Source organism: Aethalodelphis obliquidens, unplaced genomic scaffold (genome assembly GCF_003676395.1).
Source record: "Aethalodelphis obliquidens isolate GAN/ISIS:26980383/991018 unplaced genomic scaffold, ASM367639v1 scaffold69, whole genome shotgun sequence".
Lineage (NCBI taxonomy): Eukaryota > Metazoa > Chordata > Mammalia > Artiodactyla > Delphinidae > Aethalodelphis > Aethalodelphis obliquidens.
Window position 1 is genome coordinate 3,958,073 of NW_020838013.1, and position 20,852 is coordinate 3,978,924.

Here is a 20,852-nt window from a genome sequence, read left to right on the forward strand (position 1 = left end):
GCAGTCTCCTAGCCTCAGGACAACCTGCTGCCTGGTCCCGACCCGAGTGGCCTCGCCCCCATCCGGCCCCTCCCTTCTCTCCCATAATTAACAGGAATCCGATCCGGGGCTGGGCCGGGTGCTACTTAACGCGGCCCCCGTGTTCTGGAGCGCGCCGAACGGAGAGGAGCCAGGAGCCCGAGCGAGATGATGATGGTTATGCAGCCCGAGGGTCTGGGGACCGGGGAGGGGCCCTTCGCGGGCGGCGGCGGCAGGGGCGGCGAGTACATGGAACAGGAGGAGGACTGGGACCGCGACCTGCTGTTGGACCCGGCCTGGGAGAAGCAGCAGCGGAAAGTGAGTGCTAGCCCATTTCCTGATGGCAAAACTGAGGCCTAAGAAGCCAGACGGTTTGTCCTTGGCATCTCAGCAGATCAGGGGCAGAGCCTGTCTTAACCCTCAGTGCCACTTCCTCGCCCAGGCTCTGACCATCAGTCCTCTGCTGTCCCCCAGGGCCCGAAGAGAGGGCTGGAGACCCTCACGAGGGGTTTAGGAGGACAAGAAGAGTTTCAGGGGTCCCCACCCCACAGGGTTCATTCCCCTGGGCCCACTGCTCCACTTCTGCTAAGGAATATGGTTTGGGCAAAGCCCAGGAAATCCAAGTTCAGGGTGTGGGTGGGGTTGGGAAGAATGATCTTTGTCTCCACAACCCCACTCTCTAGTGAAATATTCCCAGACCCCACCTGCGGACTTGCAGCCAGGCAGCTAGAGGACTTGGGAATGTGGGGAAGGGGTAACCGTCGCAGACCCCTTCCCCACCCTCTCTATGTTCTCTTCAGCGTGGTGTCCGTGGTCACTCTATCCCAACTGTTAAATGAGGAAACTGGGGCTGAGATAGGAGCCAAATCATATGCTGTCAGAAAACAGGACACCCCGTAACCTGAGGGTTTTTGCCCGTTGCTTGCCCCACCCCCATTCTTTCCCAAGATACCCCTCCTTACCCCAGGGGCCCTGAATCTGCTGAAAAGGCCACAAGGTCGGGGAGGAGGGGAGCCCTGGGTTCCCTTTCGCCGCAGGTAACCTGACTCTCTGGCCAGATAGACACTTCGTGCTGAGGCAGCACCTTGGAGAGCTGAGAGGGGCACATGGGCAGCTGCTGCCCAGGCCCAGCCTTGTAAGGCACTCGGGCCTCCCCTCCCCGATCTATTTTCACTCGCAGACTTTCCCAAGTGGAGGGGGCAGGACACCTGGGGACCCAAAAGAGAAAATGATCCAGGCTGGAGTGAGGAAACTTTGGGGAGTGTGGCAGGACAGCGGTAGGAGTGTACCACGAGGTCATTAGACCCTGCTCAGCACTTGCCAACAGTGTATGAGTCCAGGAAAGGGCAGGGGAACAGGGGTGTTTGGTGGAATTTGCAGGATCTGAGAATCCCAGAATTTAGAATCAGAGCATTTCCGCTGGGTTAGTTGATAGGAGATGACCCCAGGGGCTGGGAGGCTCAGCTGACTCGGCTAGGGTGCCCGGGGTGACACGCCTCCCCCCAGGCTCCTCCTGCACCTGTCTCCAAGCAGGGCTGTGGTCCTTGGGACCAGCAATCTCCCAGTGATGTCATCCCTGCCCCTGGCTCCAGCTGCCATCTGCTCTGCAACAACTCCTATCCCCCCCCACCCCCCACCCAGGCCTCTCCCAGATCCAGGTCCACATGCCCCTCATAAGATACAGGCTAGTCTGTAACTTGCTTTCATCACTTAAAATATCAGGAGCATCCTTCCAACCCAACTTACAGCCACCCACCTCACTGACTCATTCAATGATTGCACAGAGGAGACGCTCTGTAAATTCATCAGCACCCCCTGGAGCTGGATGTTCCGGTTGTTTCTCATCTAACATTGTTTATTACAATGTAATGAACATCTCTGTGCTCAGCTTTAGTCCCACCCCCATGCCTACTTCTCCTCCATGTCTTGAAGCACTCCTGCCTCCCCCACCTGATAACCGAGTCCTCTTTATTCAACCTCATTGCAAACATTCATTCATTGTTTCTTAGGGAGGTCCTAGTATGTGCCAGCCACTGTTTTAGGTGCCAGCAATTCAGCAGGGGACAAAATTAAAGACACCGCCTCAGGGAGCTTATATTCTAGCAAGGACAAATGTTTTCATCTCATCCACTTGATCCTGCCCTGTCCCACTCACTGACACCTTTCCTCCCTCACCCTGGTCTCAGTCGGCACCTCCTCACTTCTCCCTTCTGCTCTGTGAAGCCATTTGTCTCCCCTCTGCAACCAGAATGAGCTTTCTAAAACACAGTGCTGCCCCTCCCTGTCCTGTGCCTGAAAGCTTCCCTTGTTGCCCTCAAGATCAAGTTCAGACTCCCTGGCTTAGCACTCAAGATCGTGCATGACCTGGCCTCTGCCGCCCCTCCGGCCTGCCTCTCACCACGTATACCCCAACACCCCCAGAGCAGTGCCCAGATAGCTGTAGCTCCGCAAACCTAGTAACTGTTTCTCATTGCCAAGCACTTGCCCGTGTGGCTGCCCCTGCCTGGAATGCCCTTGCCTGCCCTTCCCTGCCTGAGTAACTCCTGCTCTTCCATCACAGTTCTGATCAATTATTAACCTTCCCCAAGAGGTCCCCCACTTGATATGAAGAACTCCTCCCCTAGTCTCCCCAATACTAGTCTCTCCCAGCACTTCTCAGACCAACAGGACTCTTTGACTGACTGTGAGTTCCTTTAGGGCAAGGAGCAAATCTCATTAAAAGTCATGTTTGTCAAATGAAAAATGCGCCTTCCTCCACCACGGAGGCCTCACCCAGTCCTGCCTTTCCTCCTGCCCTATCTCGACCCAGCACCCACTTACACAGCGGAGGGAAAGAATTCCAAATGATTTCCAGGGCCACCTCCCTGGAGTATCTGCTTTGCGGTGGCGGCGGGATGCTCTCAATTCCAGAATCCTGCAAGGTCAGGGGAAGAAGGACCTGAGACATCACTGAGTCTGAACCCTTAATTGTGCAAATGGAGAGACTGAGCCCAAGAGAGGTCAAGGGGCACATCCCAGGTCACAGAGAGTGAGTAGCTCAGCTGGGATTGGAGCCCAAGTATGGATTCCACCAAGGACTGCTGATGGCAGAATCCAGGGCCTCGAGGCTTGGTAGGTTGGTAGAAACTTGTGCACTAGGTCACTGCCATCCCCCAAAGACACGCAGCCATATACCACCCCTCCCATCTCAGACAGAGGCTGAGGCGGAAGCACACTCTGGCCGGCGAGGGAGGGCAGTCTCCTCCAGAAACTGGGTCAGGCTGGGCCTGAGTGTCCAGCTGATCCTCTACAGCCTGCAGAAAGCTCTTGCAGCCTCATGGTCTGCTTGAAGGCCAGTTCACAGCAGCCTTAAGGGATTGGTGAGCCTGAGATAATAAGAACACAGGTGCACAGTCCCTCAGAGCCATCTGTGCTTCACAGAATTTTTCAGATTTGAGGCCGCATCACCCTGCACTGGCTCTTGTGCCTCAGAGAGCCCCACACTTTGGAGTGTCTGCTTTACAGGTTTCTAATTCCCCCTTCAGTGCTTGTTGTGCCGGCAGTGAGGCACCCCAAGTCCAAACGGGGACCTGAATGGGCCCCAGACCCCATTTCTCCTTTTCCAGGAGAATTAAATCTCAGAGAGGGAAAGGGGCTGGCCCCAGATGCACAGCAAGTCAGTGGCTGAGCCGGTACTTGAATCCAGGGCCCTGGGCTCTGAGATCTGCCCTGACAGAGGAGCCGGGGCGCTGTCCTCAGCACTAGGGGCTGAGCACTGTCCTCTGCCCCCAGACCTTCACTGCCTGGTGCAACTCGCACCTGCGCAAGGCTGGCACCCAGATCGAGAACATCGAGGAGGATTTCCGCAATGGCTTCAAACTCATGTTGCTCCTGGAGGTCATTTCAGGTGAGGGGTGCAAATCAGTGCACAGGGACCCCAGGACACAGGGGAAAACCCAGAGAGCTGGGGGAGTAGTGGCATCAGAGTGCTGGAGGGGGATTGCTGAGGGAGGGGGAAGTTTGAGGACCATGTCTTCAGCTTCCTCTCATGACCTTTGACCCTTGACCTCTCCCCTCACACCCAGGAGAGAGGCTGCCCAGGCCAGACAAAGGCAAGATGCGCTTCCACAAGATCGCCAATGTCAACAAGGCCCTGGACTTCATTGCCAGCAAGGGGGTGAAGCTGGTGTCCATCGGTGCCGAAGGTGAGGCGGTGGCAGGAGGAGGCCTGGGCAGGGGCCAGGGGTGCGGTCCCTCATCTCAACAATGGGGATAACCGTCCGTGCCTCGCAGGAGGGACTGTCCGGAGCGAAGGTACCCAAAGTGCCAGCGCAGGACCTGGCGCCTAGTAGGTGTTCAATGAATCATTTTGAAGGAAAATGATTGAGCACCTACCTACTAGGTGCCGGCCCTGGGATGGGGACAAGGGCCAGAGGGCGGAGCAGGGGGAGGGCAGCCAAGGCCTCAAGTGCCAGGTGGAGTGTGTCTCCACCCCCCCACCCTGCAGAGATTGTCGACGGGAACCTGAAGATGACCCTGGGCATGATCTGGACCATCATCCTTCGCTTCGCCATCCAGGACATCTCCGTGGAAGGTGAGCGGCAAGGAGGCAGGTAGGGTGAGAGGGCTGGCCCAAAGCCCTCCCCAACCAACACTCACCCCCGTCCCCGCCCAGAAACCTCGGCCAAGGAGGGCTTGCTCCTGTGGTGTCAGCGGAAGACAGCGCCATACCGCAACGTCAATGTGCAGAACTTCCACACCAGGTCCGTCTGCCCATCAGCGTGTGGGGCCTCAGCCGGGCTCTGGGCCCTGGCATAAGCCACAGGGCAGGAGAGGTCACAGCCAACTTCCTGCAACAGTGTCTGAAAAATAGGAGGACTCGGTCAATGTTGAATCGAATCCAGGAGGGCAAGGGGGAAATTCCTGGAGGAGGGAGCACAGGAGACATCGCGGGAAGGGTGTTCCAGCCAGAGGGAACCTTGTGAGCAAAGACCTGGAGACCAAAAACATCTAGAAATTGGTGTAGCTTAAGCACAAGGATGTGAAGGAACCATGATGAGCTTGGAGGAAACGGTCCCAGGTTGGCAATCAAGGGCCTTAAATGCCAAGCCAAGGAGTTTGGACTTTACTCCATTTTACAGATGAGGCCGTTCTGATAGGGGTGCTCCTGGGACGAGGGTAGGACAGGGCTGCAGCTTGAACCCAGGCCTGACGCCCACACCCCCGTTCTCTCTGTGCAGCTGGAAGGATGGCCTGGCCCTCTGTGCTCTCATCCACCGGCACCGCCCCGACCTCATTGACTACGCCAAACTGCGCAAGGTAGGCCTCCGCCACCCGCAGCCCCGACTCCCCAGTCTCTGCCCTCAGCTGACCTTTCACCTCTCCCCCCCCACCCCACACACCATCTAGGATGACCCCATCGGCAACCTGAACACTGCCTTCGAGGTGGCAGAGAAGTACCTGGACATCCCCAAGATGTTGGATGCAGAAGGTGAGAGTAAGCCTCGCCTGGGCGAGGACTCCCCTTACGCACCAGTCGGCACGGTCCTACCTCCACACCTTTGTCCCTGCTCCTCCCTCCTCCTGCAATGCTCTGCCCCTCACCCTGCTCCCTGGGCAGAATCCTCCCTGCCAACAGGCCCCCTTCTCCAGGAGCCCGTGTCCGGTCCCCATCCCTCTCCACCCAGTGGAACCAGGCTCTGCCGCCTCTGCCTCATGTAATGGCTCCATCTTCTACCCCATATCCCAGTAACCTGGGTCACCTGGCGGCATGTCGGTCACCCATCCTGGGAGCTGCTCTCCGGTGGGTCCTGACTCTTGTCCCTGGGCCCGTAAAGGCGTTAGTCAGTTGAACCAGCAAACATTTTCTTTGCACCTACTGTGCCTGGTACCCTGGATGTGAACTTAGGAGAAAGACAGACAGGCAGACAGACCAAGGTATGGGATGGTTAGAGACACCAGGCAGTGCGGACTGGCGCCTCATCAGGGCTACAGTGTCTGCTCACTCACCCACACCCTCATGCTCTCCTCACCCCACAGCGGGGGAGGTTGCTAGGCCCTGGGGTGATCCGAGAGGACTCCAGGGAAGAGCTGGGTTTGGAGCACCTGGCAGCTGGTGGCCATGACTAGATGTCTGTGCACCCTACCGTCCCGAGGGAACTCTCTGCCTGGGTGGGGACAGGAGCCCATTCCCCACCCCGGCTTCGGCCAGTTGACACCTCGCTGCCATCCCGCAGACATCGTGAACACCCCAAAGCCCGATGAGAAGGCCGTCATGACCTACGTTTCCTGCTTCTACCACGCCTTCGCGGGGGCGGAGCAGGTAGGGGCTCAGCTGCTGCTGCCTGGGCTGGGCATGTGGGCCCAGGGGCCCAAGCTTGGCGGCATCTCCACGTTTGGAGGTGCCAGGCCCCATGTGGGTGGGAGTGCCACTGTCCCAGCCGCACATACTCGATCCTTGGGGGAGCTCAGGCGCAGAGGCTTCTGGCCTGGGAGCCCATCCTTACCCTACAAGATGTGCCCCCTCATCCTCTCCTCTGTTGCATAGGCCCAGGTTTGAAGGGTTTACAGAGGGAGGCTGGGTCGGGGGTGTCTGTGGCAGCTTGCTCTAACGCCAGCCCTTCCGCCCACTCCCACCACAGGCAGAGACAGCCGCCAACAGGATCTGCAAGGTGCTGGCCGTGAACCAGGAGAACGAGAAGCTGATGGAGGAGTACGAGAAGCTGGCCAGTGAGGTGAGGCTGGGGCTGAGAGGACCTCCCCCTCTCCCCTACCTGTGCTCTCCCAACCCAGCTGAGCCCTGGACTGGACCTGCAGAGCCTACCTCTCCTCAGAGTAGCCGTGGCCTCTCCCAGCCTCCTCCTGCCATCTCTACCCACCCCCGGCCCCCTTCCGCCCACCCAGGCTCCTGTCATCCACTCATCATCTATCCAGTTACTCGTTCATTTCTCCATTCACTCATCTTTAGGCAGTCTCCTGGCCCTTTGTGCTTTGCCGACCTACACTGGTCCCTGGACTCAGAAGTTAACCGTCCTGCTCCTGCCCTGACGAGCGGGGACCCCCACTCTGCTTGAGGCCCGGCCTTCAGGCCACAGCTTGGGTGTGGGTGGAGAGGGGTGGGCGAGGTGAGCAGGCCCACTCAGCGCTCTCTGCTCTGCCCCTGCCTGGCCCCGCAGCTGCTGGAATGGATCCGCCGCACCGTGCCGTGGCTGGAGAACCGCACGGGCGAGCCCAGCAAGAACACCATGCAGCGCAAGCTGGAGGACTTCCGGGACTACCGGCGCCTGCACAAGCCGCCCCGCGTGCAGGAGAAGTGCCAGCTGGAGATCAACTTCAACACATTGCAAACCAAGCTGCGGCTGAGCCACCGGCCCGCCTTCATGCCATCTGAGGGCAAGCTGGTCTCGGTGAGCCAGGCCAGGGGAGGTGGTGACCCCGGCCCTGCCCACATCCTCCGGGTGACCTTGGACTCTCTGTCCCCGTCTGTATAACGGGTGAACTGTGATGGTGGGCACCTCTGCCTGCCCCATAGGACATAGCCAACGCATGGCGGGGGCTGGAGCAAGCGGAGAAGGGCTATGAGGACTGGCTGCTCTCGGAGATCCGGCGCCTGGAGCGGCTGCAGCACCTGGCAGAGAAGTTCCAGCAGAAGGCCTCCCTGCACGAAGCCTGGACCCGGGGTAGGTGCCTCTGGGGCCTGATTCTGTCCTGGTGTTCTGCAAGGAAGCTGGAGATCTGTTTTCTGGTCCCACCCTGACTTGCTGTGCAGTCAAGTCACTGCCCCTTTTGGGGCCACAGTTTCTTGATCTGTAAACTCAGGCCCCTAACTTTCTCCTGGCTCTGGTCTTCTGTAGGTCTGCTCTGATTAGTTTGTCATTTAGCACTTTATTTGTGTATGCGGCAGGTGTCCAAAGGTGAGTCCCTCCACTAACATCACTTACATTATACCCAAAGTATACTGATGCCACAATATTGCATGAATCAAATATATCACTGGGTGCAAACATTCGCTCTGTATTCTATCAAGGATTTTAATCCTATAACTGAATGAGTCCTGCTGAAAAAAATAATGAACGCTAATAATGGATTATGGACATATTGGATAGCAATGGTTTGACAGAATAATTCCTTAAATATACGGCCATTTATGTGATCCTGACAGGTCTTTGAACTTCTAAACCTCAGTTACCTTCTCTGCAAAACGCAGAGGCACTCAATAAATGGTTGCTGCTGCAATTACTGTGACTGTGGTCTTATCTGCATAATTATGGTAACTGTCATTCTCAAAGCACTTTTACATTCATTATTCATTCATCTAACAAATATTCATAGAGGGTCTACCAAGTGCCGGGCACTGGGTAAGCAAAGGAAAATGGATCAAGGGCTCACTGGGTTCACAGAGTCATTGGAAAGCACTTTGCGATCGAATAATACCAAAAGTGTACCAAGGGCCACCCCAAATCGTGCAGGGTCAAGGGACCCTGACATCACTCACAGGCCATGCCCTGGAACAGGAGCTTCACTTAACTTTATCATACTAGTGTCTCAGAGCAAACCCCGAGGGTAGGCTGGGCAGGTGTGATCACCTACATTTTACAGATGAGGACCCTCCATGGTCACACAGCCCGGCTTGGACCCCCTGCTCCTGTCGCAGCTGCTGCTTGGTGACCTGAGGCGGGCCTCTCTCCGAGCAGGGAAGGAGGAGATGCTGAGCCAGCGGGACTATGAGTCGGCTTCGCTGCAGGAGGTGCGGGCGCTGCTGCGGCGCCACGAGGCCTTTGAGAGCGACCTGGCGGCGCACCAGGACCGCGTGGAGCACGTCGCTGCGCTGGCCCAGGAGCTCAAGTAGGCGTGGATTGCTGCGGGGCAGCCCGGGGTGACCACGCCCCTACCTGGTCCCACCCCCTCTCCCTGCTCCCATAGCCCTCCAGACCTTTTGCTCTCCCTGGTTTGGTAACCCTGCCTTGGCACCCATGTCCTTCCCCGTCACCACTTACTCTGCCCTCCTCCTGTAACCCTCTCCCCATCTCCGGAGCCCGCTGTGCTACCCACGTTCTTCCCACACTGGCGCTCGACCTGCCCCCCAACCCGGCGGCTCCCTTCAGCTTCAGGCAGGCCCAATCCTCACCAGCAGCCTGGGCCTTGTGCCACCTCTTGGAAACCAGCCCCCGAAACTTCAGGCCCTGCCCCTCCACCCAAGCTCCTCCAGGGACTGGAGCTGAGGACTCCCTTCTCCCGGGAATGCGCTGGGAAGCCCCTGCGCTAGGAAAGCCCCGCTCTGCCCCCACCTCCCCTGGCTCCCTTATGCCTTCACCACCACTATGCCCAGGTTCCAGCCCCTGGAGGGCAGTCAGGAAGAAATCTGGGCTGGAGTCTGGCCCCAAAGTTGCCCCCCTTCCCGCCCCCAGTGAGCTAGACTACCACGAGGCGGCCTCGGTGAACAGCCGCTGCCAGGCCATCTGCGACCAGTGGGACAACCTGGGCACGTTGACCCAGAAGAGGCGGGATGCGCTAGAGGTGAGGCTGGGGGCCAGGGAGGTGGAGGCTGGACACTGGAGGAGGTGAGAGGGCCTGCTGGGCAGGCTGCTGACTGGCCATCCCTGTGGCCCTAGCGGATGGAGAAGCTCCTAGAGACCATCGACCAGCTGCAGCTGGAGTTTGCCAGGCGGGTAGCGCCCTTCAACAACTGGCTGGATGGCGCTGTGGAGGACTTGCAGGACGTGTGGCTGGTGCACTCGGTGGAGGAGACCCAGGTGGGCGCAGGGGTTCCAGGTGTGGGGCAGTTGGAGGGGATGACAGGGAAGCGGCCTGTTTCTGTCAGCCACCCCTTTGGGCTCCTGGGAAATGGGGGGCCAGAGAAAAACACCAGTTCCCGAGTGCTGGGAGACGGAAGGCCTGGGTTCTCCTGCCAGTGCTGCCCTGGCCCCACTGGATGGCCTGGAGCACGCTGCTGCCCTTTGTTGCTGCAGGAAGTGGGGGCGCTGGTTGATGCTTCCTGCCTGCCCTCCCCAGAGCCTGGTGACAGCACACGAGCAGTTCAAGGCGACATTGCCCGAGGCCGACCGAGAGAGGGGTGCCATCCTGGGCATCCAGGGTGAGATCCAGAAGATCTGCCAAACATATGGGCTGCGGCCCAGCTCCGCCAACCCCTACGTCGCCCTCAGCCCGCAGGACATCAACACCAAGTGGGACACGGTCAGTGCCACCTGTGGCCTTTCCCTGCCTCCCCCCACTCAGATGCATTCTAACCACCCTGATCTGTAAAATGGCCATAACAGCAGCATTTTCCTGTGAGGTGTGATTTTTTCTTTCTTTTTTTTTGGCTGTGGTGGGTCTTCGTTGCTGCACGCGGGCTTTCTCTAGTTGCAGCGAGCAGGGGTTTCTCTTTGTTGTGGTGCATAGGCTTCTCATTGAGGCGGCTTCTCTTGTTGTGGAGCGCGGGCTCTAGGCACGCGGGCTCTAGAGCGCAGGCTCAGTAGCTGTGGTGCACGTGGGCTTAGTTGCTCCGCGGCATGTGTGATCTTCCCGGACCAGGGCTCGAACCCGTGTCCCTTGCATCGGCAGGCGGATTCTTAACCACTACGCCACCAGGGAAGCCCCTGGCAGGCCTGATTGAAGCAGACTTAGATCTGGTGTGTGGACATCCTTTATAAAACAATCTAAGTTCATTAAGAATGATGTCATGGGCCCCATTTTGCAGACGAGGAAACGAGCCTAGGGAGGCTGAGTGCTCAGAGCTTGGCCCCTACAGAGCCCTGAGGCCTTGGCTCAGAGCGGCGGGAGCAGTGTGAGGGGCTGGAGCCCATCTCCCACTCCCAGAGCTGCCCCGGCACAACCAGCCTCCCTCCCAGGTCCGAAAGCTGGTACCCAGCCGTGACCAGACGCTGCAGGAGGAGCTGACAAGGCAACAGGTGAACGAGAGGCTCCGGCGGCAGTTTGCAGCCCAGGCCAATGCTGTCGGGCCCTGGATCCAGGGGAAGGTGGAGGTAAGGCTGGGATCATGGAGCCAGCCCGGGAGAGTAGGGCCAAGGCTGGGCCACCGGGAGCTGGGAGCCCTCATTCTGCCCGGCTCTCCCTGCAGGAAGTGGGGCGCCTGGCAGCGGGAATGGCCGGCTCTCTGGAGGAGCAGATGGCGGGGCTGCGGCAGCAGGAGCAGAACATCATCAACTACAAGAGCAACATCGACCAGCTGGAGGGTGACCACCAGCTGCTGCAGGAGAACCTGGTGTTCGACAATAAGCACACCGTCTACAGCATGGAGGTGGGATCACACCCGCTCAGGACAGAGGGGAGGTGGCACTGGCTGGGGAAGCCTGGGGCGGCCACAGCTGGACACAGCACATCTGCCCCAGGGGTTCCCCAGTTCAGCGTGGCCAGGTCCCCCAAAGTACTTGTGGGGATACTGAGACCCAGCGAGTGAAAGTGACCTGGCCAGTCACAGAGCAGTCTAAACCCAGGCCTGGATTGGCCATGGCTGGTTGATCAATACATAATACATAATAAATCATCAAACTTTAAGGCAGGAAGGGCCACTGGACGTCACTCTGTGGAACCTCCAGATGGGGACAGAGGCCCAGCAAGGGGAGGACTTGCCCAGGGTCAATACAGTGAATTGGGGGTGGAGCCAGACCTAGTGGCCAGGCACTGGCCACCCACTGACCCAGCCTGTTTTCTGCTTTCCCAGCACATCCGTGTGGGCTGGGAGCAGCTGCTCACCTCCATTGCCCGCACCATCAACGAGGTGGAGAACCAGATACTGACCCGAGATGCCAAGGGCCTGAGCCAGGAGCAGCTCAACGAGTTCCGGGCATCCTTCAACCACTTTGACCGGGTCAGCAGGGGCTTAGCCCTGTGTGGTGGTGGACTTAGGGGCAGCGGGGGGGCGGGTGTTGGGGACTGAGCCTGACATCTGCTCCCTCACTACAGAAGCGGAATGGCATGATGGAGCCCGACGACTTCCGGGCCTGCCTCATCTCCATGGGCTACGACCTGGTGAGTGTCCCCCAGCCGTGTCCCAGCCGTCCCACCTGTGCCTGTGTCCCTCCCACCTCACACACGACCTCATTTCCTCCTCACCCACCCGCTGGGGCTGGGGAGAATTACCCCATTTCACACAGGGGCTACCAAAGGCTCAGAGAGGTAAATTAACTTGCCCAAAGACACTAGATTTGGACCTTGTTCTGTGTGACTCCAAAGCCTGAGCTTGCAACGTTTCTACATCACAGAAACGGCACTACAGAGGCCCAGGAAAAGGTCAGGACCGACGGGCAGCAGGAAGCACTGCCGCGGGCAGGAAGCAGAGCACAGCCTAGCAGAAAGGATTTCCCAGACCTAGAGCTAAGGCTGCAGCGGATGGTCTATGGAGAAAGGGGGCACCTTGTCACTGGAGCTGTCAGGCCAGGGGGACACTGGGAGCCCTCCTGGCTTAAGCACCCCCGGGCACGGTGCCCGGCCTCTAACCCTGCAGGGGGAAGTGGAGTTTGCTCGAATCATGACCATGGTGGACCCCAACGCGGCCGGGGTCGTGACCTTCCAGGCCTTCATCGACTTCATGACCCGAGAGACAGCCGAGACCGACACGGCTGAGCAGGTTGTGGCCTCGTTCAAGATCCTGGCGGGAGACAAGGTGAGTCCCTGGTGGTGCGGGGAGCTGGCGGGCGGGGGCAGGGAACAGGACCTGTGGGCCCTCAATCCCTCTTCTTCCCCAGAACTACATCACACCTGAGGAGCTGCGGCAGGAACTCCCAGCTGAGCAGGCCGAGTACTGCATCCGCCGCATGGCGCCCTACAAGGGGGCCGGGGCTCCAGCCGGAGCCCTGGACTATGTGGCCTTCTCCAGCGCCCTCTACGGGGAGAGTGACCTCTGACCTCGACCCCTGAGGTTCTCTATGCAAGTCCGGAGAGAGGGTGCTTCCTCTGGCTGATCCCATCCATCCCTCGGAGCAAGGGCCCTAGAGAATGACCGGCCAAGTGTTTCTCAATAAAAAGCCATAGTGGGCCCCTCTCCATCTCTTTTTGCTTCCTGAAGCAGAAGCTGGGCCCTCAGGCTTCTGGGCAGGACCAGTTGCCCCACCGTGACCCTCCTCCAGGGGTCCCCACCACCCCTCCTTGCCCTCAGGGTCCGACATTCACACCACACTGGGGTCTAGGACACCTCTTTATTGTGTTAGAAAAGGTTGGTTACAACAGTTTCTCTAGACATGGAAGGCAACACTGTCCCCAGATCCAGGGGGGACAAGAAAATTTATAGCATCAGAGGAAAGCCGGGGCAGGAAGCCTGAGCCTACAGAGGACAAAGCTGGCTTTAAGACCAGAATATTTTCTTCCCCCTGCTCCTTACCCGAGCCCAGGGTTCTTGCCCCAGCTTTGGCTGCCAAGACATCATCCTTCACCCCAAGATCCTCCTAGCTACCACAATTCAACAAAGGTGCAGTTGGGGAACTTCAGGGTGGGAGTAGGGGCTGTGCCCCTAGCCCAGTGGCCTTTGCTCACCCTGAGGTACCTGGTGCCCGTCCCTCAGCCAGCTGTGCCTCCTGGGGAGGGGCCTGGTCATGCAGGTCAGGCAGGGGAAGGGGCTGCTCTGGTCAGCACCAGGCCCGGAGCTGGTGCGCCTCAGTCCACCACTGCTGAGCTGGCCATGATGTTCACACCACAGGCCCCGGAGCCACGGTGCAAGTAGTAGTAACCCTGGGAGACAGGGGGGGTTGGTGAGGGCACCGGGGCAGGATGGAGGCTGGAGGGCTGGGGCCAAGCGGGCGAGACTCACCTCCTCGCCCCAGTCAGTGCCCCAGCTGTTCTTGATGGCCCAGAAGGGAGTGGCAGAGCCTGAGGAGCAGTGCAGAGAGCAGGGAGTCAGGGCCCCAAGCACTTTGCACTCTTCAAACATCTGCTGTGGGCCTACTGTGTGACAGGTACTAGGAAAAGAGCAGAAAGCAAGACAGGCCCACCTACCACGCTCCTGGAGACCTGGTATGGCTCTGGGGTTTGGGTAGGACACCCCCCACCTGCCTCTAGCAGGGTATCCATTCATAACACCTCAACCTCCCAGCGCCTTGGCTTTCCCATTCATAGAGAGGATGGATGATCCTGCCTGGCCCATAGCCCGAGGCAGAGTTTAGGACAAGGTTCCTTGGTGTTCCCCTGATGCCCCCTCCAGAGGTCCTGAGATGCTGTGGTCCAGCCTCTGCCTGTGACCTGGGGTGGATGGATGGGCAGAGCAGGGTCAGCGGAACTCACGGTTGCCGTAGCCCACGAGCAGCACAGCGTGGTCGATGAGCCAGGGGCTGCAGAGGGGCCGCAGTGGGTGGGAGATCCCATGGCGGTAGAACTGAGGGGGAGAAGACGAGTAGGGGGCCAGCTCTGAGAAGTGGGGGAAGAGTCAGCAAGAACCGGAGCAGCAGTGAGGCTGGGGTCCTACCTGCATGCCAAAGGCATTGATGGCAACGGAGATGGGGCCCTTCTTGGCCAGCCAGGCCGCCAGCTCTAAGACAGAGGAGCGGCAGTGTCAGGGGCACCCAGGCCCCAGCCCCACCTGGCCTGTCCTCACCCCCGCACCCCTCCCTCACTCACTTTGCTCATTCTGGCTCAGCTCCACTGAGTCATTGATGTAGACCTTGGCCTTCTCTGCAGAGAAGCTGCAGGCCTGCAAGTGGCCGTGGTAGCTGTAGTCGTCCTCTGTCTCCAGCCCTCCTGGGGAATGGCGGGGGGCAGATCGGGGGTTAGAGAAAACATGGGCCCCAGTTCATAACACTCATCTGCTCCCAGCCAGGGGCTGTGCTAAGCCCCTCCTACACAAGGCCTCATGTTCTCTATCCACCCCCAGCTATAGGCCATCCTCTCTGAGGGAGGCCTCATTCTAGAGGTGACACAACTGAGGCCCAGAGGGATGGGGGAGCCACCAGTGAGAAATGTGGCAGAGATGGAATCCAGCTCCCAGCTTCTGACTCCTCACTCATCCCAGCGTTCCTGGGACTCCTGACCTTGGCTTGCTTGTCCGGCCCTGACAGTTTGCTCCCAATCTGGCCCAGACCCCTGCCAAACTCCCTCACCAATCTTGGTACAGCCACCTCAATCCCTCAGCCCTCATTTTCCTGCCACTGCGACCCACTGCTCAACTGAATTGCCAATTTAGAACAATGCCTCCTCTCAGGGGGGAGATGTGCTGCTCCCTGGTTTAGCAGCATTATAGAAATACAGACCGCCAAGCAATACCGAGACCCCCTGCTGTGCACCAGGAACTTTACATATATTTCCTCACTTGACACTTAAGACAATCCTACAAAGTGGGCATGAGGAGCCCCATTTCCCAGGTGAGACAACCGAGGCTCTGAAAGAGCTGACCTGCCCAAGGTCTTCAGCCGGTAAGGGTCAGCAATAAGACCTGAACCCAGTTCAGGTGACTGCCACGCTCATGTCTCTCCCCTCCCAAAGTGACTTCCTGTGGGGGGAGCTGGGGCTCCTGCTGCCCCTCCTGAAGCCCATGAATGCATACCCAGAGTCCTTATGGCTGAGTAGGCGTTGGAGGGCAAGCCACCCAGGCAGGCCTTGTCCACCTTGTCACAGTCCAAGAGCTCTAGGAGACAGAAGCCTGGTCCCGAGGAGCCCTCCGGAGGGGCTGGGCCGGGGACAGGGTGGGCAGAGTGGGATGCTCACCCTGCTCAGAGAGGGAGAGCAGGGACCCCCGTTTTAGGAACCACTGGCCCTCCACGTTGCCTGTGACTGAGAAGGCCCAGCAGGAGCCGCACATGCCCTGCAAGAGACAGGGAGAGTCAGGGCTGGGTCCCTTCCAAACACCAGTGCAGTCCTCATGTCCCACCCTCACTTCTTGGGGGTCCAACCTGGTCCTTGACTTTGGTGACAGCCCCCTTACTCCTCCAGTCCCACTCAGGTGGAGGAAGGTCAGGGATGGACTGGGCTAGGCGCATCTTCTTGCCAGGCTCCTCTTTTAGGAGGGGATTCAGGTAGATGGTGCGGAACTCCTCCTCTGTGGGCAGGGGATGGGAAAAGAGTATTCTAAGCCAGTCCTGACCAGGGGCCTTGGGAGCAGGCCCTGTCTCTTCCAGGTACCATGACGGCTCTGACCCTACCTGTAAGGTCACTGAACTTGGTGACCCCATACCGAGCTGTGCCACGGTCCAGGGCCTGGATCTTCTGCGCTCGCACCATGTTATTGGCAAAGACGGACATGCGCCACCTGGCTTCTGAGGAACGAGTAGAAGAGAGGCTTGGGCCCCAGGCAGATCATAAAAGGAGAGGTGCTTGGGGATAAGAGGCAGAGGTTTCCCCGGGGAATGGTAAGCTCTGGATCAGGCCTGAAGCTTATTTCAAGAAGGGCAGAACCCTGGGGTGGGTGAGGGTAGGGGGCCAGACCTGCAAGTGACAATGGGGCCAAACCGGGGTGATGACTTCCCAGGTATGAAGGCAGAACCGAAATGGGCTCCAGAGGACATCCTGACACAGGAGGTTGTGGGAAAAGGCCACCATGCCAGGGGTCCTCCAGCAGAGAAAATCTGGCCTTTGCCCCATCCCACTCTACCCAGGATGATGGAGACCTATGGTTTCTGACTAGGAAAATCAGATGGGAGAAGGGGCCAGGTACCTGAGATGGCTGCCAAGTCCTGGGAGGCTGAGCAAGAAGTTGGGGATTTAGGGGCCCTTGAAAGGATGCACTGCCCCTTGTGCCCTTCCCCTCTCCCACACCAAGGTGCCAAGTTGGGGGGAAGGTCCTGATCTGATCGGGACAGGTACAGCCAAGGCTAGGTCCTCACCCTCCGTCGTTTCATATGTCCGGTTATAGGTGGTGACAAAGTCCTTGAAGATTGAAACCATCTTCACAGAAAAGTCCTGGAAAGGCAGAGGGGTCTTTACAAGGCGTCCTTCTCAGAATGACCCGGGAGCCCCAGGCCAGGGTGAGGGGAAGAGAGGGAATATAAGGCAGCAGCCAGTTCCCCAGACAAACAGGCTCCTCACCTGGGGCAGGGGATCCTTGTTCAACAGTGGAAGGAATGAACTGAATGTCTCATTTTTGTCATCTGGAGGAGAGAGTTGGAACAGAGAAGAATCAGGACTGACCGCTGAGGGAAGTCTGACCTGAGCTATCCCAGCATCCCTGGGCTATCCCAGCACCTGTAATCTTGGTATCCACTGGGCCACAGTCCTGCCTCAGCAGCATGTGTTTCCCCAGCTCATCCAGGACTTCAAAGCTGCAAAGCTGGAGGAAGAGAAGGAAGCCCGTTGGGGGGCTGGGACAGGAGCAAGGCCTTGGCAAGATGGAGCCGGAGGGTCCCCAAGTGAGGACCACCTCCAAGGCAACCATCCCCATAGGGGAGAGCGAGGCACAGTACGGGAGTGAGCACCCAGACACCCTCCCTTTTACAGCTTCTTGGTCTCTGGCCTTCCAGGCCTGGGGAGTGACTCACGGTGGGGTAGCTGCGGCCTCAGATCCCTCCCACTGGACTTGACCGATCGTCCCAACTACTGCCAGACTCAGTCTGGGGGCAGGGTGTCGCAGGAACCCCATCACTCACCAGGGTTTTCTTGGACACACGGAGCTGGCACACCGTGGGGTCGTTGCAAGGCGGCTCCACCAAGGTCGCCTTCAGGGAGTACAGCGACCCCCGGCCCGCCTGGATGGGGGGTGGAGGGGGGCGCCGTGAGGCGGGCACAGCCACTCCCTCCTCAGTCCGGCCTTCGTGGGGCTCACAGCCCCACCGTGCCGTTCCCCTTCCCAATCCGTAGAGGTCCAACGCCCCCATCCCAAGTCAGGCGTACAACGCCCCCGCCCCAAGTCTACCCCAAAGCTCCCAGCCCTCGGACGAGAGTCCCGCTCACCCCGCACCGGGCCCCCACCCACCGCCGCCGCCGCCGCCCCCAGCGCGTCCTCACCCGGCGGACGCGACCGCGCACGACCCTCAGCGCGGCCCGCGTCCTGGCAGCCCGGCCGCGGTTGTACATCTCTAGGGCGAAGCGGGCGGGCTCCAGCAGCTCCGGGGACTCCAGCTCCCAGGCCTGCGCGCCGGCCGCTCGGGGCTCGTTGGGGGCCGGAGCGGCGCCCGGGAGCAGCCCCAAAAGCAACAGCAGCTGCAGCCAGGGCGCCATGGCGAGGGCGAAGCCGGCGTCCTGTCCTCAGGCTCTGACAGACGCGCGACCCAACCGACCGGGCTGAGCAGCCCGCGGTCGGGCGGGTCGGGGGGGTGGGGTGGGTCGCGGGAGCCCTGAGGGTCCCTCCCTCCGTCCCTCCCTCAGCTCCAGGGCGGCGGGGTGCCGGCCAATGGGCGCCGGTTGGGGGCGCCTGCGCGCTCGCTTATTCACGTGAGGCTCATGGGTCGCGCTGGCTGTGCAGGCATCCTGGCGCTAGTCCCGCGCTGATAACGCATCCTTGCACCAGCCGGGTCTGAGGAGGGGTGGCCCCAGCCGCAGCCTTGAAGTAATCTTCTTACGTCTTGGAGCTGCTGTTTGTGTAGCAGGAAGAGCCAGTTCTGACTCCCTGTTGGATCTGTTTCTTTTACTTTAACCTTTGCTTTTCGTTGCTTTTGTTATTATAATCACTGTCTATAGCTGTGAGCATCCTGCCACAGGGAACCCTGCCCCTCTGCCTGTTAAACTAAAGTGCCTTTGTTCAGCTCACAGAGAGACATTCTGACCTTGTCCATCTGTGAGTGGCTGCACAAAAGAAGAGATTAACACATCCCCTCCTATTTTGCAAGATAAATGGTATTTTTACTTTACTTCCTCACCTCCTCCCCGTCTCTGTTCTATAAAAGAAACTGGCATCCAGACCCCGATAAGATGTTTTTTGGGGGACCCTAGTCCACCATCTTCTCAGTCTGACGGCTTTGTGAATAAAGTCGTATTCCTTGCCTCAACACCTCGTCTCCCGATTTATTGGCCTGTCGTGCGGCGAGCAGGGCGAGCTTGGACTTGGTAACGTTTGGGGAGGAGAAAGGATGCCGGCCTGAGAATAAAAATAACTAGCATTTATTGCATGCTTATCATACATGTTATATGCCATCTCCCTTTAATCTTTGTAGCAATCCTGTGAAGTAGATGTTATTATCCCCGACTTATAATTGAGAAAATACAGGTTTAGGGAGATTAAGTGGCTTGCCAAACAGCTGCTAAGTGAAAGAGCTGGACTTGAACCCAGAGAGTTGGCTTCAGAGCTTGAGTTCACAGCTCCACCAGCTCTTCGAAGCCCCTCTTCTCATCAGCAAAATGGCAGCTAAAATTCCCTGCACTGGTACTGCCTCAGGCAGTCATGGGGATCAAACACAAACATGCAAACAGTGCACAGGGTTGGGACCGTTCTTTTGTTCCACCAAGTATTCACCACTGTGTTCAAGGCCTAGCAAGAAGAAGCATGAACAGATACACTAGGCATAGTGCTGCCTATTCGGAGCTCCCAGTCTAGTGGAGAGAGATGAGTAAAAGGAATTTTCCTCCAAGATGTTACCAGCTGTGGGACAGGAAACAGGGAAGAGAGTTTTTAAGGGAGTTGGGGAAGCCCCAAAAGTGGGTAGAGGGTTAGTTTGGGCATGGAGAGTGGGGAGAGCAGGTCCTAAAGATCATCCGGTCCACACCTGACTTCTTTTGGTAGCAGAGGGCTATCGAGGCGAAGTGACTTTCAGCTACTCAAAACTTAGTGCTGGAGCCAGACCAGAGTCAGCTCCAAGCTCCCAGCTGATGTCTGAGAGGGAAGGGCCTGAGGGAGCCCAGCAGTGGCTGATCTCCCCCTGCTTGTGCCCTCCCCAGTTGCAGCTCTTCGGGGCTCCCTTTGTCTCTCTTGCAGGAGACAGTCCCAGGTCCTTAATCTGGCTCCTAAGGCCCCCTTCAGGTCCAGAAGCACCTTGGCTGTCACCTTGTGCTGTGCACTTGACACTCCAGTCTGACTCTATTTGCAGAAGTTCGAGCTCTTGCGCACCCTGGAAGCTTCACATTGCTCTTCCCTTGGCCAAACTCCCAGACACCTTTCAGCTCTCGGTTTAGAGGATGATTCCTCAGGAAGGCGTCCCTGACCCACCCCTGAAACAGGAGGGAAGGGGGCAGGGCACAACCTCTGAAAGAATGACACAGCCCAAGGACATGACATAAACTGATTAGAACCAAATGGGTCCAAGATGGTGGACAAGTCGACTTCCACTAGACCTTGAGCCTCAGTATACCTCACTGTAACACGTCAGCAAGCTAAATGACATACCTACAGGCGCCATGACAGTTCCAAGCCCAACCACAGGGATCAAAAAGTGGGCGGTGGCCCAATTCCTGGAAATCCAGGCCCCTTCCCGAAATAGCTGGAATACTCCTCCCACTCATTAGCCTAAGAAATTACCCACCCTTACGAAAACTGACAACCCCATACCCTGGGGCCACTCTTGCCTTCTGAGATGGCCTACACTCTGTCTGTGGAGTGTGTTTCTCTCTAAATAAATCCACTTTTTACCTATCACTTTGTCTCTCACTGAATTCTTTCTGCAGTGAGACATCAAGAACCTGAGCTTCATTAAGTCCTGAAAGCAGGTGTATGGCCTCAGTTGGAAGACCAAGGCTTTTGGTCGGGTTTGAGTCCTGGCTGTGTGGGTTCGAATCCCAATCTGAGGTGCACGGTTTCACCCCCACTGCCCCTGGTTGAGCTCAGTGCCATTGCCTCTGTATTCCTAGACTCTTAGCCCCGTGAACTACCTCCTCCTGAAAGGTCTAGCAATTTCTAAGGCCCAGCTGGGGCAGTGAGACTTTTCTTAGATCTGGGTTTCCAGAGATCCACATTGCTGTCGTATTTATTTCACCTTTGTGGGAAACAGTCATCTTCCCCAAAGTCTGTTCCTTGGGCACCGGAGCCACCTAACAAGTGTCTGGAGGAA

At 58.2% G+C, this 20,852-nt stretch overlaps 2 protein-coding genes across 5 annotated transcripts; one reads left to right on the forward strand and one right to left on the reverse strand.

The window, feature by feature from the left end:
* The first annotated feature begins 94 nt into the window (after window positions 1–94).
* ACTN3 (actinin alpha 3) lies at window positions 95–12,996 on the forward strand. The gene is made up of 21 exons (XM_027090747.1): window positions 95–336; window positions 3,790–3,904; window positions 4,083–4,202; window positions 4,505–4,591; window positions 4,673–4,760; window positions 5,238–5,316; window positions 5,407–5,488; window positions 6,234–6,319; window positions 6,639–6,731; window positions 7,173–7,403; window positions 7,529–7,676; window positions 8,691–8,841; window positions 9,405–9,513; window positions 9,609–9,749; window positions 10,009–10,191; window positions 10,848–10,982; window positions 11,078–11,257; window positions 11,681–11,827; window positions 11,923–11,988; window positions 12,464–12,622; window positions 12,705–12,996. Exons 1-21 carry the CDS (start codon window positions 187–189, stop codon window positions 12,861–12,863), a joined length of 2,709 nt encoding a protein of 902 aa, XP_026946548.1. The 5' UTR covers window positions 95–186; the 3' UTR covers window positions 12,864–12,996.
* A 139-nt stretch (window positions 12,997–13,135) lies between these two features.
* CTSF (cathepsin F) lies at window positions 13,136–18,228 on the reverse strand. 4 transcript variants are annotated; one of them, XM_027090773.1, is made up of 14 exons: window positions 17,881–18,225; window positions 17,523–17,621; window positions 17,122–17,206; window positions 16,966–17,027; window positions 16,764–16,839; window positions 16,083–16,196; window positions 15,834–15,979; window positions 15,649–15,745; window positions 15,488–15,568; window positions 14,562–14,685; window positions 14,414–14,478; window positions 14,233–14,355; window positions 13,763–13,821; window positions 13,136–13,683 (listed from the first exon to the last, which is right to left on the reverse strand). In XM_027090773.1, exons 1-14 carry the CDS (start codon window positions 18,091–18,093, stop codon window positions 13,609–13,611), a joined length of 1,419 nt encoding a protein of 472 aa, XP_026946574.1. In that variant the 5' UTR covers window positions 18,094–18,225; the 3' UTR covers window positions 13,136–13,608. The 4 variants fall into 4 exon arrangements, with proteins under 4 accessions (XP_026946574.1, XP_026946577.1, XP_026946576.1 ...); XM_027090776.1 differs by having other exon boundaries at window positions 14,233–14,323; window positions 14,566–14,685; window positions 17,881–18,224; XM_027090775.1 differs by having other exon boundaries at window positions 14,233–14,323; window positions 17,881–18,223.
* Between the last annotated feature and the right edge of the window lie 2,624 nt (window positions 18,229–20,852).

Coding starts and splice junctions, on each gene's coding strand:
- ACTN3 (XM_027090747.1), top strand. CDS start 187: ATGATGATGGTTATGCAGCCCGAGGGTCTGGGGACCGGGGAGGGGCCC. Junction 6,320..6,638: donor CCTTCGCGGGGGCGGAGCAG/GTAGGGGCTCAG, acceptor CTCCCACCACAG/GCAGAGACAGCCGCCAACAG. Junction 6,732..7,172: donor ACGAGAAGCTGGCCAGTGAG/GTGAGGCTGGGG, acceptor CTGGCCCCGCAG/CTGCTGGAATGGATCCGCCG.
- CTSF (XM_027090773.1), bottom strand. CDS start 18,093: ATGGCGCCCTGGCTGCAGCTGCTGTTGCTTTTGGGGCTGCTCCCGGGC. Junction 17,207..17,522: donor GTGTGTCCAAGAAAACCCTG/GTGAGTGATGGG, acceptor CTCTTCCTCCAG/CTTTGCAGCTTTGAAGTCCT. Junction 14,356..14,413: donor TCAATGCCTTTGGCATGCAG/GTAGGACCCCAG, acceptor CCCACTTCTCAG/AGCTGGCCCCCTACTCGTCT.